At 35.9% G+C, this 21,735-nt stretch overlaps 1 protein-coding gene across 1 annotated transcript; it reads left to right on the forward strand.

The window, feature by feature from the left end:
* Positions 1-1,534: 1,534 nt before the first annotated feature.
* Positions 1,535-21,317, forward strand: TERB2 (telomere repeat binding bouquet formation protein 2). Its single transcript, XM_027570654.1, has 7 exons — positions 1,535-1,598; positions 1,713-1,794; positions 2,514-2,653; positions 4,867-4,928; positions 7,724-7,809; positions 13,994-14,082; positions 20,179-21,317. Exons 1-7 carry the CDS (start codon positions 1,535-1,537, stop codon positions 20,319-20,321), a joined length of 666 nt encoding a protein of 221 aa, XP_027426455.1. The 3' UTR covers positions 20,322-21,317.
* The last annotated feature ends 418 nt before the right edge of the window (positions 21,318-21,735 follow it).

Below are 21,735 nucleotides of genomic sequence, written 5' to 3' on the forward strand. Positions count from 1 at the left end.
TTCAGTCAAGTAGAAAGTAACAAGTATACATTAGCATGCGCCTAACAACATAATTTCAATATATATAAAGCAAAAATTAACAAATCAATAAATCCACAAAGGAGATTTTAATATGCTTCTTTCTGTAACTGACAGAAAAATCTGACAATATGATTAACAAACTTGACCCAATAAACATGCAGAATGCTGCACCCAACACTCAGAATATCCAACAGCTGCGAATAATCTTTGCAAACACACATAACACTGACCATATACTTCAATCATAAGGGAAATTTCAATACATTTTAAAAGATTATAATAACATAAGTAATATTCTTTGACCTTAATGCAGTTAAACCAGCAATCGTTAACAATAAGATAACTGCGTAGTCACGTGTTTGGAAATTTTAAAGTAAACACAGTTTTAAGAAAATTTATAGCCTTATATGCAAATATTAGAAAACAGAATGAAAGGCACTCATCTCTTTCAAGAAATTAATAGAACAGCAGCTTAAGACCAAGGAAATGATAAGAACAGAAATTAATGATACAGAAAATACATTAAAGAGTATCAACAAAGTCGTAAGTTTGTTCTTTGAAAAGACTAATAAAATTGACAAACCTCTGGCGAGACTAAGAAATAAAATGGCACAAATAACTAATAACAGAAATGAAAAAGGAACTATTGTTACAGAACCTGCAGACATTAAAAAACAAAATGTTTTATGACCTTTATATCAATATTTTTGAAATTTTAGATTAAATGGACCCAACACCAGAAAAATATAGCTTATCAAAACTGATGTAAGGCGGTAGGTGGTGGATTGTGGAAACTGCAAAAGAAAAGCATAATTTTGAAAACAAAACAAAAATTTCAATACCGGTGAAATTGACTATATTAAAGAATTATTATTTTTAAGTGTGATAATGGTATTGTGGTTTTGTCTTTCTAAAAGTCCTCATCTTTTAGGGATTCTTTTTTTTTCTTTAAGATTTTATTTATTTGACAGAGAGAGAGAGAGCACAAGCAGGGGAAGCAGCATGCTGAGGGAGAGGCAGTAGCAGGCTCCCTGGTGAGCAAGGGGTCCGACTCAGGACTCGATCCCAGGACCCCGGGATCATGACCTGAGCTGAAGGCGGCCGCTTTATCGACTGAGCCACTAGGCGCCCCTCTTTTAGAGATTCTAATTGAAACATTTATAAATGAAATTATAAAATGAGTTTGGCTTCAAAATAACACCTGATGCCACAGAACGCGTGACCATGCCTGTAACAACAGCCCGATAACTTTAACACTGAGGGTTTAAAACTCACAAGCATGACTGACCCTTCTCCGCCATATCAGGGGAAAGCTGAGACACTTCTCCACAATCCCACGCGGCGGTCAGCTTTCTGGTAGTGAGTGACCAGACTCCGCTTCCTTCAGCCTCAGGCTTTTCCCGCCCATTACTCTGAGAACCAATCATCGAGCTTGACTTCGCCCCTCAGCCCAATCAGCGATCCCCGTTAGGCCCTCCTCTCCCCCCGCACCCTGGTGCTCAGGCCGATCGCCATGTTTCAAGGGCAGCGGGGTTGGTTCTGCGGCAGTGTCGGCCGAGAACTGAGGCAGTTCTGGGGTAGGCAGCTGGGTGGAAGGCGCGGGTGAGGTGGTGGGCAGAGCATCTCTCTTCTCCACGGTGCTTTGGCACCAGGGTACGGGATAGGCTCACCTTGTGCTCTTGCCTCCACAGTGGCCGAAGGGGGCTCGATCAGTGACCCAAGGGCCGCCGATTTCTTGTTCAGCTGTGATGCCTCCCACCCAGACACGCTGAGGTACCTGAAGGCCACCTGGCAGTGCCTCCTGGGTCATAATGAGCCAGGAGCTGAAGATGGAAGTCACAGTCATAAGAAATTTTGACGATAGTAATAGACTGGAAAGGAGCAAGTTTTCAGTCCTAGATGGGAAGGGGGGAGGGATAAAAACCACCTTTCTCTTCTCCTTTCTGCCACAATGACTTGGCCTCCTCCTTGGTCCACGAGTCTTCCCTGAGTTCCAGTCTTCTGTTTCTGCCTGTCTCTCCCACAACTCTACGTGGTGCCTTGAAGGCCTATCACATTCAGTATGTTCCTGCCAAATCTCCTGATTGCCCCTTCACACCTGCACCAGGTCCTGTGTTCTCAAACTTAAAACCCTAGTAGTTTCTTGTGAATAACAACCCCACCCCCATTAATCAGTCGGTGGCTAAACCCCACGGTACGTGTACCGTGTACCCCTGTCAATGTTCTTGGTGGGACCATAGTAGCTTTCAGAGAGGTTACTCTGCCTCCAGTCCGCCCACCTGCGATCTCCCTTCACATTATGATTCCAAAGCAGAGGTCTAATCACCACCCTGGCTGCCCGCTCCCCACTCCCTTATTCCCAGTGTCCTGATTGCCTGTAGATCATTATCCCTACTTCCGCTCACTTATTCTTTCACTTATTCTTTCTTTTGAAAGGTTGAATACATTCTTCTTTATTTTATAACCTAAAATATTTCCTTTCTTTCTCCTAGAATATATCAGAGCCGTGATTACATAGAAGATAATGCTACAGTTTTTCACGCCTACTATCTCTCTGCAGTAGCTAACGCTGAAATAAAAAACTCGGTGGCTTTAGGTCATTTCATTCTTCCTCCTGCATGCTTGCAAAAAGGTTGGCAAAGATCATTTATCTAATCTCTGTTAGCCAAATCCAGCTAGGTCTCCCAACTTGACTGATCTTTGTTCTCAATAAGAGATTTTTGTGTTTTGTATCATTTAATATAAGTGGAAAATCATGGACTTGGGATCAGATTGCCTTGGGTGTATATTCTAGCTTTGTATGTTTATTGCTCATTCACACATTCACTAAACTCCTATGTGTCAGGTTTCAACCCAGGTGCTGAGGATTCAGTGGTGAATAAGACAAAAAGCAGATCTTGCCCTCATAGTGCTCACTGGCTAGGATCCAACATTTACTAGTTTTGTGAACTTTAACAAGTTGTTTTGAGGATAAAATAAGATAATATATTAAGTAGCGTGACATGTGAACATTTAATAAATGTTTGCTAGTTTTGAATCTCTTCATTATAATGAAATTTTAAGATTCGTTATAATAATGAACCCATATGTTTATATTATTCTTTTTTTTTTTTTAAGATTTTATTTATTTGACAGAGAGAGAGCACAGACAGGGGAAGAAGCAGAGGGAGAGGGAGAAAAAGGCTCCCCAGTGAGCAGGGAGCCCAACTCGGGGCTTGATCCCAGGACTCCAGGATCATGACCTGAGCTGAAGGCAGATGCTTAACCAACTGAGCCACCCAGGCGCCCCTTGTATTATTCTTTATACATTGGGGCGCCTGGGTGACTCAGTTGGTTAAGCATCCTACTTTTTTGATTTGGGCTCAGGTCATGATCCAGGGTTGTGAGATCAAGCCCCACGTCAGCCTCTGTGCTGGGCCTGGAGCCTGCTTAAAGATCCCCCCCATCTCTCTTGAGCACATGTGTGCGTGTGCTCTCTCTCTAAAATAAATAATGGGGTGCCTGAGTGATTCAGTTAAGTGTCAGACTCTTGGTTTCAGCTCAGGTCATGATCTCAGGGTTGTGAAATCAAGCCCTGCGTTGGGGCCTCCACATTCAGTGCAGAGTCTCTTTAAGACTCTCTCTCCCTCTGTTCCACACCCCCCCCACACACCACATACATGTTCTCCCTCTCTAAAATAAGTAAATCTTAAAAAAAATAGTAGTAATAAGTAAAATTTAAAAAGACTGTTTTAAATGAAAACATGCTCTTTTTTAAGAATAAAAAGTATACATTATTATCCACCTAGACCAGTATTGTCTAGAAGTGTGAGATGCAAATGTGAACCACATACTAATTTTATATTTTCTAGTATAAATAAGAAATTGATGTATAAAAATAGGTGAAATTAATTTTTTAAAGATTTATTTATTTTTAGAGAGAGAGAGAGCCCAAGCAAGGGGAGGGACAGAGGGAGAGGGAAAGAATCTCAAGTAGACTCCCCACTTGATCTCATGACCCTGATATCATGACCTGAGCCGAAATCAAGAGTCAAACGCTTAACCAACTGGGCCACTCAGGTGCCCCTAGGTGAAATTAATTTTAAGAATATATCTTATTTAACCTAACGTATCCAAAATATTATCATTTCAATATATAACCAATATAAAAATTATTGAGATATTTACATTCTTATTTTGATGCTAAGTCTTTGAAATCCAGTGTTTATTTTACACTCACAGCACATCTCACTTTGGACCAACCACATTTCAATACGGTGCCCATATATAGCTAGTCCAGTGGCTACTATATTGGCCAACATAGGTCTAGAGGAATGTTACTTTTTTGTCCTCAAGTGGGCTACTGTGGAAGCTTTTGAGATCATTAAGGATGATGACATAGTCCTTTGACATGCTGAGCATTGTTAGAATTCCTATACTACTATGCCCACTAGACCTGTTTCTCTTTCACTCTTCTTTTACCAAATTATTGATTACTTGAGGACCTCTACTCTACAAATTAAGGAAATTTATACCTTTTATTTTAACTGGACAATTGTCTTCTTTATTAATGGTTGGCCTAAAGACACAGATATCTAATGAAGGCATAAATTCCAGCAGAAAAAATTTACAACAATGATTCTCATAATGCTTTGGAATCATCTGGGGAGGTTGTTAGAAATGCAAATTCCTGAGCTCCTCCTCAATCTTCTGATTCAATAAGAATCTGCATTTTAAACAAGTATCTTAGGTGAGTTTGATGCAAGTGGAATAATGCTGGCCTGGAAAATTCAGACTTCAAGTAAACTTCAGAAAATTCTACAAAATCACTTAAAAATAGTTTTGAATTTGCTTTTCTTACCACAGAAATAAGAAGAAAACTTGGTAGTTTTATTTGGGAACAAGACCAACATTTTCTGATAGAGAAGGTAAGAATAAATTAAAGTACTTGGTTAAAATCTACAGTTTCAAAAAATTTTGAAAGCAATGTAATCTGAAAAATGTTTACTTATGACATTTTAGCACCAGTGATCCAGGTTATGGAATTTAAAGGGCATGCTTTTATTGAACATTATCTAGTCTGATATTGTTTTCACACTAGTACATGATAAATTTGAGATATTTTCATATTAATAAAATTATTCATGTAAAAAGCTTGAAAATTTGCTTCTTTCATTAATTAGATACAGTATTTACCAGTTTCTTACTGCCAGCATAGATTCTGATGTACTAATTCCCATGTTGTGTCATTTGTTAAATGTTTTGAATAATACCCCTCAATAAATGTGTACAATACTGAAAATTGACTCTTTTATAGCTTTTGCCATTCTGCTTCAAATTTGTCAGTGCTTTTAACTTACTTCAAAATCTTCATGCAGTAGCCAAATTTAGGATAATTTGAGCATCAAGAAGAATGGCAGTAATGAGTTATAGTACAGTAAATTTAAAAGAATCCATGATTCAATAGTGATACTCCAAAAGCATAAAGAAAGACAAAAAGAACAGAAGGAAGGAAAGAAAGGAAAGGTGGGATAAGGGAAATTTTCCTTATAAAATAGTAACTACCACCCCCAATAAAATAATTGATTTAGGCAGGGTCATTAATGGATATTAAAACCATGTTCTCAAATTATCACCCCACAGATTACTTACTGGTTACAAAGGTAAGTGATGTGCCTTCACAGTCGAGAGATCGGGCAGACGCCACCTTAACCAACTGGTAGAATTTAGCATCATCAAAATTGGAATAACCTCTCATTATGTTCAGTTTGATGAGATATAATAAAAAGCATACAATGTTATCTATACAGTGTTCTTGTTCAAAATGCTTAACCTAATTAACACCCAGACAATTTCAGAATGTGAGACATCACAGAACAACTATCTGGCTTAGACTCTTTAAAACAATGTCATAAAAAAACAAAACAAAACAAAAGCAGGAATACTGTTCTAGATCAAAAGACATAACAACCAATCCAATCCAGATTGGATTCTGGATTTTATTTATTTATTTATTTATTTATTTATTTATTTATTTATTCATGAGAGAGAGAGAGAGAGAGAGGCAGAGGCCGAGGGAGAAGCAGGCTCCCCACCTAGCAGGGAGCCCGATGTGGGACTCGATCCCAGGACCCTGGGATTGGATATTTTTTGCATAAAAAGTTAAAAAGACATTTTGAGAACAAATGGGAAAATTTAAATATGGACTACTAGGTGATATTGAGTTAATGTTAAATTTCTTAATTGTGATGGTGGTATTATAAAGACAAAAGAATGCTTTTGAAAGAAAATGCAAGCTAAAGATTAAGGAGTAAAATGTCATAATATCTGCAAACCTTTTCAAATGGTCCAGCAAAAAATAAAAAATGAGAGAAGGCATGCAGAGTGATAAAAATGTTAACATGTTATGAATCTAGGTGAAAGGTATATAGTACTGTATTATTCGCTAACATTTCAGAGTTTGAAAATTTTCAAAATAAACACTTAGGTAGAAAAATCTTTATATGTCTGAAGCCAAACAATTAGCTTAAGCATTTTGTATTCTTTCATTAATTTGTTTTTTCTTCCCAAGTTGTGATTATCTGAAAATCATAGTTATTTTAGTGTCTTTGGCTATGTTGTTCTAAGGACCAAAATATCTAATCCTTGGTGGTCATAGTGTTTTCAAGGATGTGAGTGGTGATCAAATGGTTGTTATTTGACAATAATTATTGAGTATGCAGAACTTTAGAGCTAAAAAGCTCCTAAAGCCCATTAATTTAATCATTCAGATTTAGAAATGAGAACACCAAGGTAAAGAGAAGTTAAAAACCTGTTTTAGTTCACATACTGGACAATAGCAAAACGGAACCAAATTTTCTCAGCTCCTACCCAATCCAATATTTTTTCTATGAAAGAATTAGTAGAATATGCCTCTAGTGATGATTGATTCTAGAAATTATATATTTTTATGATAAATGATTTTGTTAGTTCTTTCAAAATATTGATTGATATTAGCCAATAATAATAATGTAACCATAGAATATATAAGTAGAAAGTACTTCATTGAATGGCAACAACAAGGGTAAATCTGGTAAGTAATTTGGGGAACATTAGTATTGTTTGGGGTGGATTTGTGATCTAAACATAGAAATTTCCTAATGGCATATTAAGTAATTATATTATGTGACAGGTATCAGTATCTGAGTCACTTTCAAATAATCTTTTTGAAAAGCTTAATATATATTTAGTTCTTTCATAACTCCATAGCTAAATACTTCATTTTCATTTTGAAGGGGAAATGTAATTTGTTCAGCTTACTTCCTGTTTTTGATTTGTAACTCACAGGAAGCCTAGGAATTTTCAAGTCAAGGATTTTAAGAAACTTTAGTTAAATTTAAGTTTTTTGTTTCCTTATCTTTTAAAAAGTAACATGGCCAGGGAAAATTTCAAAAATTGAAAAGAATAAAATTAGTTAAAATTTTACAATCTAATACAACCACAGCTGATATTTTAAAAATACATCGCTTTCATTACATAGCTCTAAAAACAAATAGTATAATTGTGTGTGTATGTGCAAAATCTTGTTTTTGACACCAAACTAGATTGAATGGATCTAAGTGTATAAATATTTTTATGACTCTTGATATATATTGCCAATTTACTTTTTTACTTTTAAAAAAACTTTTGATTGGATCATTGATGTGCTGATTTTCAAAAATGTGATTTCTTTTGCTATCCACAGCATGATGAAGTAACACCAAATGAAATAAAGGCCCTTAGGGAAAGCAATGAACTAGCAACAGTTCGGGAAAAAGAATTATCCAAAAGGTATTGAATTCATACACTGCATTGATATTCAATTCAATGTAGGCATCTTTGAGCACTTACTGTGTTTATCTCACTTAATTTTCACAGTCTTCTTACACCATTGATATTATCATTATCACCATTGCCATTTTACAGCAAAAGAGATCTAGGATTAGATAGATAATTTGCCCAAATTCATACAAACTTTTATTATTAAGTGGGGAGAAGTTGAATTTGAACTGGGTCAGTTTAATTCCAGAGCCAACCACTATGCTAGACTCTCCTTGCACAAAAGAAACAAGAATTTAGGGGCACCCGGGGGGCTCAGTCATTAGGCGTCTGCCTTCGGCTCAGGTCATGATCCCAGGGTCCTGGGATCGAGCCCCACATCAGGCTCCCTGCTTCACGGGAAGCCTGCTTCTCCCTCTCCTGCTCCCCCTGCTTGTGTTCCCTCTCTCACTATGTCTCTCTCTGTCAAAGAAATAAATAAAATATTTAAAAAAAAAAAGAAACAAGAATTTATGTATATTGTGATTACTGTGACATTAGTTTTTAAATAAGAAGATATATGAAATATTAGCAGTAATTTTATTAGGATTGGAAGTTCTGAGTGATTTCCTCCTCTCCTTTCCAAATTGTTTGTAATGTGGTTACTTTGTTTAAGAAATTAAATTTAAAAAGACAGACAATCATGGACTTACCATTGTGTTAGAGCCAATCTATGAGAGACCTCTTGTTTCAGGCTTATTATCTAGTCCTAATTCCATATTTTCCAGTTCCATGGTTTTCAAATACTCATAAGGAGTACTGGCTATTCAAAGGTCTGCTGAAATAAAAATGACCAAATAGTAGCTGTCTCTCTTCCATATAAAAATTAATGGGTTTACTTTATATAGTTTTTTCAATTTTAAGTTTTCCTTCTATAGTTTTTTTTCTTATATCTTTTGTACCTATTATTTGGTTTGTTATAATTTGAAGTTAGTTGTTATCTAGTTTACACAAAGTTGTGCATTTAATTAAGTTTAGTAAACTATTGTTTCATGGTCCTGTGACTTCCAGATATTCTACCACTTAAGTTTGAGAATCCATATTTTAAGTCTTGGGATCTCTATGTATAGCACTTGAACTTACTTGTTATGGTTTTTTGAGATAAAAAACTGGTTAAAAAAAGGGAAGAAAAATAAGAAGAGGTAAGAACATGAAGATATTCTTAAGGGATTAATAGAGGAAAGAATAATTATCCTAACGACCTTGTAAGAGAAGGCTGGGAAATAGAAAATAAGAAGTAACTCCCAGTGATTAACTTGACTAGGAAAGATATCAGATACATAAGTTCTTTAAGAAATTGTTGCCCTGCAAAACATGGAGGCCATCAAGGAAAAGATTGATAAGTGTGACTACCAAAAATATTTTAAACTTGTACATGGCAATAAAAACACCATAAACTAAGTCAAAAGAAAAATATGCACTTAAAAAAACATCTGATAAAAACTAGTTTAAGATACAAAGGGGGCTTCCAAATTTGGGGAAAATATGTCCAATCCAATAACAATAACAATGGACAAAGGATATGAATAGATACCTTAGGAAGGTATCTAACCTAGAGCCTTTTCTTTATGGAACCACCAGAGGGTGCAGTGTGAACATAGATAAAAAATACTTTGCCCTTACTCAGAAAGCATTTGCTTTGTTGGCATTCTACTAGTGATACTGAATAGTAAGTGATGAACCAGTTATTAAACACTTGCTAAATGTAAGACACTTGTGAGCTTATCAGTTCATTTGACTCTCATAACCTTGTAAAATAGATAAATATCAGCCCCATCTCACAATTGAGGAAACAAGTTAGAGAGCTAAATGTCACCCAACATTACTCGTATAGTGAAGCTGAATTTGAAGCTAAGTCTAGCTGATCCAGAATCCAAACTCTTAATCACTATGCTGTTTCCACTTCTCAATATGTTCCCCCAAATCTTCTGAAAATTGCATGAATTTAATTATTCTATTATAAACATAATGCATGTAATTTGTCAAAATAGAAAATAAAGAAAATTTAAATTATAAGTAACCCCACCGTTTAGAGATAACTACCACCTCTTGCTAGTTTTATACAAATACATCTTGTTTTCGTGTGCATTTTTCTTGATCACTAATGGCTTTGAACCTTTTTGAATTTATTAGCATTTTATATTTCTTTTCTGTGGTTTGTTTTTATCCTTTCTCCCTTTTTTATTGGGGGCTTTATTGTTTTTCTTATCAACTTGTCTGGCATCTTTATGTAATAGCTTTATTATCCTTTTGCCAGTTTGTCACATTATATCCTCAGTTTGTTGTCTGGTTTATACTTTTTTAGAGCTACAAGTTTTAAATTTTTGCATCATTAAATTGATCACTTTTCCTTTGTAATTTCTTTAGTTGCTTTTATGATCAGAAAAGTTCTTTCCCATTCAGAGATCAAATCAATTTTAAATTCTGCAGATATTTATTTTGGTGTATGGTAATAGATAAAGATCTAAATTGATTTTGTTTTGCAAATAAAAAGTTTCCACTGGTTTTTTTAATAATAAATCTATTTCCAACTGATGTGTAATTTCCCTTTGTCATATTTTTTTAGTATATGGAGATCTCTTTTTAAACTATTTGTTTTATTCCATTAATCTGTGGATCTATTTCTATATCAATACAATATTCTTTTAAGTTATATAACTTCATTTATGTATTTTAATACCTGACAAGGCAAGTCCCAAACTCATTACTCTCCTTTTAAAAATCTTTTCCTTAGTTCTTCATGCCTACATAATATTTTTCCATTTTCAAATTTTAATTATCAAAATCCAACTTATACAAAAGGGAATACTATGAAAATACTGGTCCCTAGTGAGCCAGTTTCCCTCCCAGAAGTAACCAATATTATAATTTCTTATATGTGCATATACTAACAAATTCATATAAGTATTTTCATTTCTCCTTTTTCTTACAAATAGTGATAGACTATAAGCCCTGTTCAGTCCCTTGCCTTTTTTCACTCAGTAATTTACCTTGGAGATCATTCCATAGTATTACATAAAGAGCTTTTTCATTTTTGCTCTGTATAGTGTTCTACTATGTGGATTTATCATAATTTATTTAACTAGTTGCTTATTTTAATGGATTTTTAGGTAATTTCTAATTTGCTATTAAAAACAGTGCTTCAGGGCACCTAGGTGGCTCAGTTGGTTAGGCGACTGCTTTCGGCTCAGGTCATGATCCTGGAGTCCCGGGATCGAGTCCCGCATCAGGCTCCCTGCTCCACGGGGAGCCTGCTTCTCCCTCTGACCCTCCCCCCTCTCATGTACTCTCTCTCCCTCTCTCATTCTCACTCTCTCAAATAAATAAAATCTTAAAAAAAAAAAAACAGTGCTTCAGTGAATGATTATGTAATGTCATTTTGTGTGTATGAGTATCTCTAGGGTAATTCTTACGAGGTCAAAAGGCATGTAGATTTGTCTCCTTGATAGGTCTTATCAAATTGCCCTCCATCCAGGTTAAACCAATTTATGCTCCTACTGGTTGTGTATAAAAGTGCCTTTTCCAGCTAGGGTAACCAAATATCCAGGTTTGCTTAGAACTGTCCTGATTTTAACACTGAAAACCCCATGTCCTGAGAAATCCCTCAGTCTAGGGTAAACTGGGATGGTTAGTCATCTTATTAACCATATACTTTCTCCAACACAGAATACTATCATATATTTTGGTCTTTGCTAATCTGGTAGGTATAAAGTGGTATCTCAGTCTAGTTTTGTTTGAATTGCTATTTTGATGAATGAGGTTGAGTGTCTTCATATATTTGAGAACTGCTTATATCTCCTTTTCTGTGAACTGTTCATATCCTTCACACATTTTTCTATTGATTGAGTTTTGCTTTTATTTTTTGATAAGAACCCTTTACGTTTTAGGAGAATTACTTCATTATGAAATAAGTTACAATTAATTCTTAGCCTATTGTCTTTTGACTTTAAAAAATGTTGGGTTTTGTCATGCAAATATGTTTTACTGTATACATTCGTGCTTATTAACATTTTCTTTAATGGCTTTCAGGTTTTGTGTTGTACTTAGGGAAGTCTTCCTACTCTTAAGATTATTATCATTATTATTTTTTGCTATGGTTTCTTCTTAATGATTTCTTTATTTTCCAGTTTAAATCTGTGACACATTTGGAATATATCTTGGTGTAAGATGTGAGGTGGGGATCCACTTTCTTTTTTTTTCCTCCAGATAGCTAACTACTTGTGGTTATCGATTAAATAATTTATCTCCCCACACACACACCCTGTCTTAAAATGCCACCTTTATCAGATGTTAGATCCCTGTAAGTATTTGGGTCTGTTTCTGCATTTTATATTTTTATATTCCATACATTTGTCATGCAACAGCACCACTCTGTTTTAGTTATTTATAATACGATTTGATATCTAGTGCTAGTTTTTCCTCTTTACTCTTGCTATTCTTTCTGGTTTATTTTTCTATCTGAATTTTAGAGACACCTTGTTCATATATTTTTTAAAAATTACTGTTGTTATTTCTGGTGACATTACAAAAAATGTATAGATTAACTTAGGGAGACTACCTCTGATATTGAATCTTTCTATCTGAGAAAATGGTATTTTTTCCCACTTGTTCAAATTTTCTTTTATGGCCCTTAAGGAACATTTTCATATTTTCTTCATATAAATCTTATTTGTCTTTTAAGATTGCTAGGTATTTTTTTTCCATTCTATTATAAATTTGGTCTGCCTCCTATTAGATCTTCTAACATATTGCTCTTCAGGTAAACTTTAGAATTATTTTTTTCTTAACCTCTAAAATCCCTACTGAGAATTGTGTTAAATTTTGAGAATTGATGACTTTATAATTTTCAGTATTCCTATTCAGGAGAATGTTTCTTGTTTTTCTTTATTTTCCTTTTCTATATCTCAGTAAAGTTTCCTATTTTTCTGCATATAGAATCATAAATTTCTTGTTATGGTTATTTCTAGATTTTTATGAATTTTGTTGCTGCTATGGGTTGGATCATTTTTTCCATTTATTTTTTATTATTGCTATTATATAGGAAAGTTATTGATTTGGGGATATTTGTCTTACAACTACCCACTTGGACTCTTTAAGATTCCAGAAATATTTCAGTGATTCTCTTGGCTTTTCAGGGTGCATAATCATATCATTTGTTCATATGAAAGATTGTTTCTAGTAAAAAGACTAAATATCTCTTCCATTTCTTTCTCTACCCTTCCCCATTTCATTGCTCAGCCAGAAATTTTAAAGCCATAGTAAATCATAATAATGGTTATCCTTTTAGAGTCCCTAACTCTTCTGGGAACAGTATTTTGCTTTATTTGAAGGATCTTATCCTAACTGAGCTGTAGTTTCTTTTAGAAGAGTTAAGATGAAATCTAATTTTTAAACAAATTGAAAATAAAGCTTTTCTATTGCTAAGTGTAATTTTAGATTTTTTAAGGAAAATAATAAATTAAGGATGACCCCAACTTTTAATTATTGAGGTTTTTATTTTCATATAATTGTATTATCTATTGGTTATATGTAGTCTAAATACAGTAAACATTGTTATTTGGCACAGTTGGAAAATAGAATATTTTAGTTGAAAACTACTAAGCTCTTAAAAGTTAGAATATAATTAATTATACTACACAACCACACTCAGAATACTTTAACTTTTTTTCTTTTTAACTCAGAAGTCACTTCAGAATCTTAGTGTACCTCATGATTTTCCCAGATTTCATTTTTTATATAAAGCATTAAAATACTAGTTAACAGAGTTCCAATTATTTAAACACTGAATAACAAAAAATGCTGTGATTATTTAAAATAGAGCCCACTATACTTTCCTTGGCATAAGATTACATATGTATATATATTTCATTTAATTATAAAGTATTACTGAATTATTTTGCTTTTAATAATATTGAGAAAAAGACTTATGCCCCTACATACACAAAATATATGTTTTTTGAAGTGGACAAGAAAACCAAAAATATCTGTATGGGAACTTGTATTACTTAGAAGCACAAAAGAAGTCCACACATAACATTTTCACCCAATAAGATTGAAGTCTGCTCTAGAGCAAATAGATTACTATATATATTGCCTGGAATAATTTCTCAGGAAAAAACAAATATAAATGTGACTTTCTGTATGTTTCATTTTATAGCACAGAAAAGCATTTTATAAGGACTCCAGTTACAGAAAAGCAGATGTACTTCCCTCTTCAGAATTATCCAGTGAACAACATGGTAACAGGTAATTTAAAATAAAATAAAATTTAGAGAAAACCCAAGTAGGAAAGAAACAAAAGAATATTTTGTACAATAAAGCATTAAATATATGTACAACATGCATTACAACAAAGGTACAACAATGCATTAAATAAATCTGCGGAATTGACCCAGAGATAAGTCCCATATTTTGTTAAAATGCTCGTCTATTGGTAGCATGAATACACATCCCTGTTTACACAAAACAGTCCCAGTTTATGTCTATTGTCCTGGCATCAGTTTTTTACTCTCAGGTGTCCCAGTTTGGAAGATAAATTATATGGACAACTCTAATCATAGTTTCCTTTGAGAATCTGATGAAACATAGACACTTTCCCTAGCATACAAACACACACAAACATAACATACAACTTTACATATAATTTAAAGAGGTTCACAGGTGTCCACGGACTCCGTATTTGGGTTTTCTAGTGCCTGACATAAAGAAAGACAGCTTTCTAAGGCTGACATGAGAGGGTGGAACCAAGGGAATCAGGTGAAAGTGGCCATTGGGATTGGGATAGTGGTGAGTGAGGTCGATGTTTTAGATACTTTGATCTGAGTAGTATTTAGTTAGGGTCATTGATCATTTCTCTTTTAAAGATTTTATTTATTATTTGACAGAGAGAGAGAAAGCGAGAGAAGAAACACAAGCAGAGGGTGTGGGAGAGGGAGAATCAGGCTTCCTGCTGAGCAGGGAACCCGATGCTGGGCTCCATCCCAGGACCCTGAGATCATGACCTGAGCCGAAGGCAGACGCTTAATGACTGAGCCACCCAGTCACCCGGGTCATGTATCATTTTAAAAATAGAGTTTTTTTTTTTAATTGTGTTTAAAGCATAGCAACTTAAAAAGTATAGTTTTTGAAATTCCATTTGAAAATTCATTTGTATATTTATCACATTCTCTTTATCAGACTCTTGGAACTAGTCCACAAATTCCTAGATGTCTTCTCTCCTAGTACTATTCCTTCTTACCTTTTGGTCTAGCCATTTGTTTCATTATTTTTTTTCTTCTGTTAATAGCCTTTAGAAAAGCACTTTAAAAGAACTTTTAAGGACACCTGGGTGGCTCAGTCTTTAAGCGTCTGCCTTTGGCTCAGGTCATGGGATCGAGTCCTGCATCGGGCTCCTTGCTCAGCGGGGAGTCTGCTTCTCCCTCTGCCTGCTGCCCCCCTGCTTGTGCTCTCTCTCTCTCTCTCTGACAAATAAATAAAATCTTAAAAAAAAAAAAGACCTTTTAATGTGTCGTTTGAGGCTGAGACTTGGAGACATCAAAGAAAACTGTTACCCAGCTTTGACAGAGAAGTCAGTTCTGGGGTTCTTAGGAGCAATTGTGGGCTGCAAAGGACAATGAACTAGTAGAAGTACTTGTTCTAATACCGAGAGCAGCTATTGCTACCCTGATTTATCCCTAGGCTTAAACATTCAGATGAAATGTAGGTACACCTTAAACCATAGTTGTGGCATATTCTGGTATTGATTTTGTTTCAGGCAACTCTATCACCAGATTCTAAATGTCTCATGTTCATTTGGACTTACGAAGTGTTTGATAACATATTTTAAAAATCAGTGATAAATATTAAAATCAGCCATACAATAAAGACAAATGCTTAGATTTGGACATGTAACAATGCCACTGTGTTTCATTGTTGCCTGACTATTCAAAAGACATGACAGTGTTGTATTAAAAGCAAACTAAAAAAGAACCATAAAAATAATCATTAGTCAGAATTTTTAAAGTAAGATTTCAACCTGTGATAATCTTTTATTAATTTTATTGATAAACCATAGTAAAATTTTCTAATCTTTTTATTTGCTTGATTCTTTTCTTTCCTTATATTTCTACACTAAAATCTTGTTTTATTTTTTTAAGTTTGTTTGTTTGTTTATTTTAAGTAACCTCCACACCCAGCATTGGGCTCCAACTCACAACCCTGAGATCAAGAGTCACATGCTCTTCTGACTGAGCCAGCCAGGTGCTGTCCCTATATTAAAATGTTTTTAAAATTTTAAATAGCACTTTCTTGGAAGAAAGATTCAATCTTTAGAGATGATTCTTTGGCTTTAATTTTGATGTGAAATGACAAGTATTCCCCCCCCCTTTTTTTTTATCATGCCCATCTGCTGGTACAGGAAAGAATAACTTCTTGTTGGAATATAGTGAGTGACAGTTCTAATTTAGGCAGTGGTAGCAATTTTTGTGACTGTAACTTGACTGTCTCTTCCTCAAAATGGGTTGGGTTCAGTTCAGTGAATGTTAAGTCTCTTAAAATAGAACTAATTAGATTTTAGTTTGCAGAAAATACAAGTTGGAACTATGCCCTAGAACTCGTGGCCCCAAGTTGTGACAACCAAAAATATCTTCAGATAGTGCCAAATGTCCCATAAATGTCCCACAAAACATCAAGGGATTTTCTGGGTCTGTTTTTGTTTATTTTTTACTTTTGGCTGGAATTATTTTAGTCTGATATCACTAGTTATCACCCATGATAAGAAGTTCTGATTGATAGCTACATGTGTGACTAATTTTTAAAAATTAATAATTATAGGGGCGCCTGGGTGGCTCAGTTGGTTAAGCGGCTGCCTTCAGCTCAGGTCATGATCCCAGGGTCCTGAGATCGAGTCCCGCATTGGGCTCCCTGCTCAGTGGGGAGTCTACTTCTCCCTCTGCCTCCCCCTGCTTATGCTCATGCTCTCTCTCTCTCTCTCTCTCATAGATAAGATCTTTTAAAAAAATTAATTGTAAATATCTTGCAGGTAAAAATTTTCAAACCAAAAAGTTCTGATAACTAAAAGTTTGGGAACCTATAATGGATACTGTATTAGTTACCTATCACTGTGTAGCAAATTGCTCTAAAAATTAGCAGCTTAAAGCCAACATTTATTACTTGATAGTTTCTGAGGGCCAGGAATCCAGGAGCATCTTAATTAGATACTTCTGTCTCAAAGTCTCTCATAAGGTTGCAGTTAAGTTGCCAGCTAGGCTGCAGTTACTCCAAGGCAGAAATGGGATTGGAAAATCCATTTCAAAGCTCACTCGTGTAGTTATGGCAAGCCTCGGGTCCTTGCTGATTTTTGGCCAAAGGCCAAAGTCCTCCCCAAGTGGGCCTCTCCATAAGGCTCTTCACAACATGGCAGCTTGCTTTCCTCAGAGAGAGGAATGCAGGGGGGAAAGAGAGCATACCCAAGACAGAAGCCACTGTCTTTTTTTATATTCTACTCTTATAAGTGGCATATAATCACTTCTGCCATGTGCTGTTGGTCATATAGACCAACCCAAGTACAGAGTCTCCTTCTAGAGACTACACAAATTTGTGAATACCAAGAGATAGGGATCATTTAGAGCCATCTGGGAGGCTGGCTACCACAGACACATATAGAATACCTTTCCTAGGAACTCTCTTTTCTTCCCCCCAGTACATCTGATTTACACAGAAACAGTCATTTTCTAAAATATGAGCTTTCTCCTCACCCCCAACTGTTGCCTTGGGAATGAATACCTGATTTGAGTTGGGCCAGTCACAGCTCTTTCTCTAGATTTTTATACATGGAATGCAGCCAGTCAAATCACTCTCATTTGGGTGACCATAGCTCTTAAGATCTAAAACTTAGGAGCCATTGTAGTTCCATGTTTCCTACCATGTAAAGAAAGTCAACTTGCCTCAAGAGAGAAAAATTGAAATTAACATGCAGGGAAAACTGGATACCAGTGAGAGACAGACATGAGTTCTGGTTACTTCTGAGCCCGCACAGAAGTGTCTGCCTTCCCCACAGTTTGGTTGATATAGCAGTCTTTCTAGTAGACTCCCCTTTCGTTTAAGCTAGTTTAAATTGAGGGTGCCTCGGTGGCTCAGTCGTTAAGCATCTGCCTTTGGCTCAGGTCATGATCCCAGGGTCCTGGGATCGAGCCCTACATCGGGCTCCCTGCTCAGTGGGAAGCCTGCTTCTCCCTCTCCCACTCCCCCTGCTTGTGTGTCTCTCTCTGTCAAATAAATAAGATCTTATAAGCTAGTTTAAATTGAGTGTCAATCAACTTCAGCCTAAAGTCCTAACTACTTCAAAACTGCTAGAATAATCCATTTCTGATGCATAAATGTCCAATACTTCTTATAGAAATATTTTTATTAATGTAATAATTATTTTTAAAATTCCTATCCTCACACATATCTTTAGCAACTTCACATAGTGTATATGTGCAATTAACTGCATATTAATGTGCATTAATTAATATTAAATGTTAATATTTTTCTGTACTAGTTTATTTTACACAGAAACCTAGTCATTAGGCAAAGATCATGAACCATATGGAGTATAGTCATAGTGCTTCAAGAGATTTTCTAAAGTAAATGATTATGATTAAAATATCTTTAAAGGGCGCCTGGGTGGCTCAGTTGGTTAAGCGACTGCCTTCATCTCAGGTCATGATCCTGGAGTCCCGGGATCGAGTCCCGCATCGGGCTCCCTGCTCGGCAGGGAGTCTGCTTCTCCCTCTGACCCTCCCCCCTCTCATGTGCTCTCTCTCACTCTCTCTCTCTCAAATAAATAAATAAAATATAAAAAAAAATCTTTAAAGACACTAATCAGTTTTATATTAGCAAATTCATAGTTAATTTATTAACCGTCAATTTATCACATATTATTAGAAGCAATCAAACTATATGCATATGTACCACATGTTAATGGTGGTGGTGTTCTAAAATCAATCATCTTTGAGCTCTACCAGAATTTTTCTCATACAGTATTGACTATTAAATTAGGTGTCAGGTTTTTTTTTAAAGATTTATTTATTTATTTTGAGAGACTGAGAATGAGAGAGAGAGAGAGAGAGAGCACATGAGGGGGGGAGGGTCAGAGGGAGAAGCAGACTCCCCGCCAAGCAGGGAGCCCGATGCGGGACTTGATCCCGGGACTCCAGGATCATGACCTGAGCTGAAGGCAGTCGCTTAACTGACTAAGCCACCCAGGTGCCCCCAGTTTTTTTTTTTAAGATTTTATTTATTTGACAGAGAGAGATACAGTGAGAGAGGAAACACAAGCAGGGAGAGTGGGAGAGTGAGAAGCAGGCTTCGTGGGGAGCAGGGAGCCCGATGCAGGGCTTGATCCCAAGACCCTGTGATCATGACCTGAGCTGAAGGCAGACACTTAACGACTGAGCCACCCAGGCCCCCCTTCCCTTAATTTCTTATTAAAGAATGTTATCTCAGTGTTAGCAGTGCAGGAAAGTGTTCCCTGCTCTACTAGTGAAGATAAGCTGTTTGTGCTGTTACAGTAGCTACTTGGATAGTTAGTTCTAAGTGATTATACTCTAAGCCAGACACACTTCCCAGTTATTTTGGTCTAGGTACTTCATGTTTTACCCCCAACCTGGACATTACACTCTCAGTAGTCAAAGTGGATAATCAAATATTTGTGTTTTAAAAGGAGCTGGAAGGGGCTCCTGGGTGGTTCAGTTGGTTAAGTGTCCAATTCTTGGTTTTAGCTCAGGTCATGATCTCAGGTCCTGGGATCGAGCCCCGAGTCAGGCTCTGCGCTCAGCGTGGAGTCTGGTGGAGACTGTCTCCCTCTCCCTCTGCTCCTCCCCTGCTTGCACACTCTCTCTCTCTAAAATAAATAAATAAAATCTTTAAAAATAAATAAATAAATAAAATAAGAGGTAGAATGTTGCAGGGAGTGGGGAATTGGGAAGGAGGGGTATTCCCTGGTAATTATCAAGTTTCATGGAGAATCTTCTCCCTGGCATTATTTCTTCTTTTCACCTCTTTCTAAAAACATTCTTTAGAAATCATAACTTTAGCGGCACCTGGGTGGCTCAGTCGTTAAGTGTCTGCCTTCAGCTCAGGTCATGATCCCAGGGTCCTGGGATCAAGCCCCGCATCGGGCTCCCTGCTCTGCAGGAAGCCTGCTTCTCCCTCTCCCGCTCCCCCTGCTTGTGTTCCTTCTCTCGCTGTGTCTCTCTCTGTCAAATAGAGAAATAAAATCTTAAGAAAAAAAACAAAGAAATCGTAACTCTAATAAATCAAAGATATTGAAAAACAGTATGATAGGATTTCAAATATATATATATATATTTTATTTTGTAGGTTATATATCAATTGATGCCATGAAGAAATTCCTTGGGGAGCTACATGACTTTATTCCTGGAAGCTCAGGATATTTGGCATACCATGTTCAAAATGAAATTAACATGTCTGCTATAAAAAACAAATTGAAGAGAAAATGTTAAGTTTAATTGTCTTTATATCTAGGCGTTTATTTTTTCTAAAATATTACCAAAGATGTGCATAATTTTACATTCTCCCCTTTGGGACAGGGGGATGGGGAAATGGGGGAGAATTCTGTTTCTTTCTCAGAATGTGTCTTTAGGAAATTCAGAATCATTCTGGCTCCATGATTTGACATTTGGGCTGGATTTTTCCCCCCAGCTTGTAATGTTATGTCCACAGATCCTGAGTACCCAGTTGTTATGGAGTAATAATTGTCATTGAAACACTTCATAAGAAGTCTCAGACTCTCTCTCTCTCTGTCATATGCTCTTTTGGCTTTAACAGTCTATTAATTATACATTTTTTTCTAGGTTCAATGCTGTGAATACTGAGTTTAATGATTCTGGTCATCTTATTTTGATTTTTAAAAATTAGAATGTTATTGTTGAGTAAATTACTGTTTCTGGCTGGAAAAATATGGAGTAAAACATTTTAATGATTCAGACTTCATGTGTGGACAGTTCCTGATAACAAGTACCCGAAGTGATTTAATGTAAACAATGCTATTTCATCCGAAATGAGCCCTCAAGTCAACTTAGAATTACAGTGCTGGAAAGACCCTTAGAAAACAATGAGGAAGTGAAGGCCTTCAAAGGCTGTTTTGCCTAGGGTGACTAACCGGGGTCCAAATAAGGACTAGAACATGACTGTCTTGATTTTCCAAGTCAGTTTCTCCCCACTGTCTCACATGGTATATCCTTTAGCCTGTTTCAGATATAATTGACGGCAGATCTGCAAAGGGGACCAGAAATCAGCCAACATGCTTGGCTTATTTTTTAAATAATGATTTCAAGACAGTAACTTATCTTTGTTCATATGGTCATGCTATATAGAATCTGGTGGATTTATTACTTTATATACATGATATATTTTTTGTGAAATCTTTTTAAAACTGTACTTTCTCCTAGGAAGTGCATACCAACTGTAGAATTATCTAAAGAAAATGCACTTTTTTAAAAGTGTTTGGATCGGGGGTGCCTGGGTGGCTCAGTCGTTAAGTGTCTGCCTTGGGTTCAGGTCATGATCCCAGAGTCCTGGGATCAAGCCCTGCATCAGGTTCCCCGCTCAGCGGGAAGCCTGCTTCTCCCTCTTCCACTCCCCCTGCTTGTGTTCCTGCTCTCGCTCTCTCTCTCTCTGTCAAATAAATAAATAAAATCTTTTAAAAAAAATAAGTAAATAAAAGTGTTTGGATCATTTGGGTATACTTGGGCCCTGGCCTTTCTCCCATGACTCAAATTTCATAATACAACATTATTATAGTAATCTCAGCATCATCATTTGAAAGCTCTATTTTCCCCTTATGGTAACTTTTCCTTATTTATATTTGTATTTGTGATTAAACTCTTCTGAACTTTTAAACTAAAAAAAAACAAA

The sequence above is a fragment of the Zalophus californianus genome, chromosome 6 (assembly GCF_009762305.2).
Source record: "Zalophus californianus isolate mZalCal1 chromosome 6, mZalCal1.pri.v2, whole genome shotgun sequence".
Classification (NCBI taxonomy): Eukaryota; Metazoa; Chordata; class Mammalia; order Carnivora; family Otariidae; genus Zalophus; species Zalophus californianus.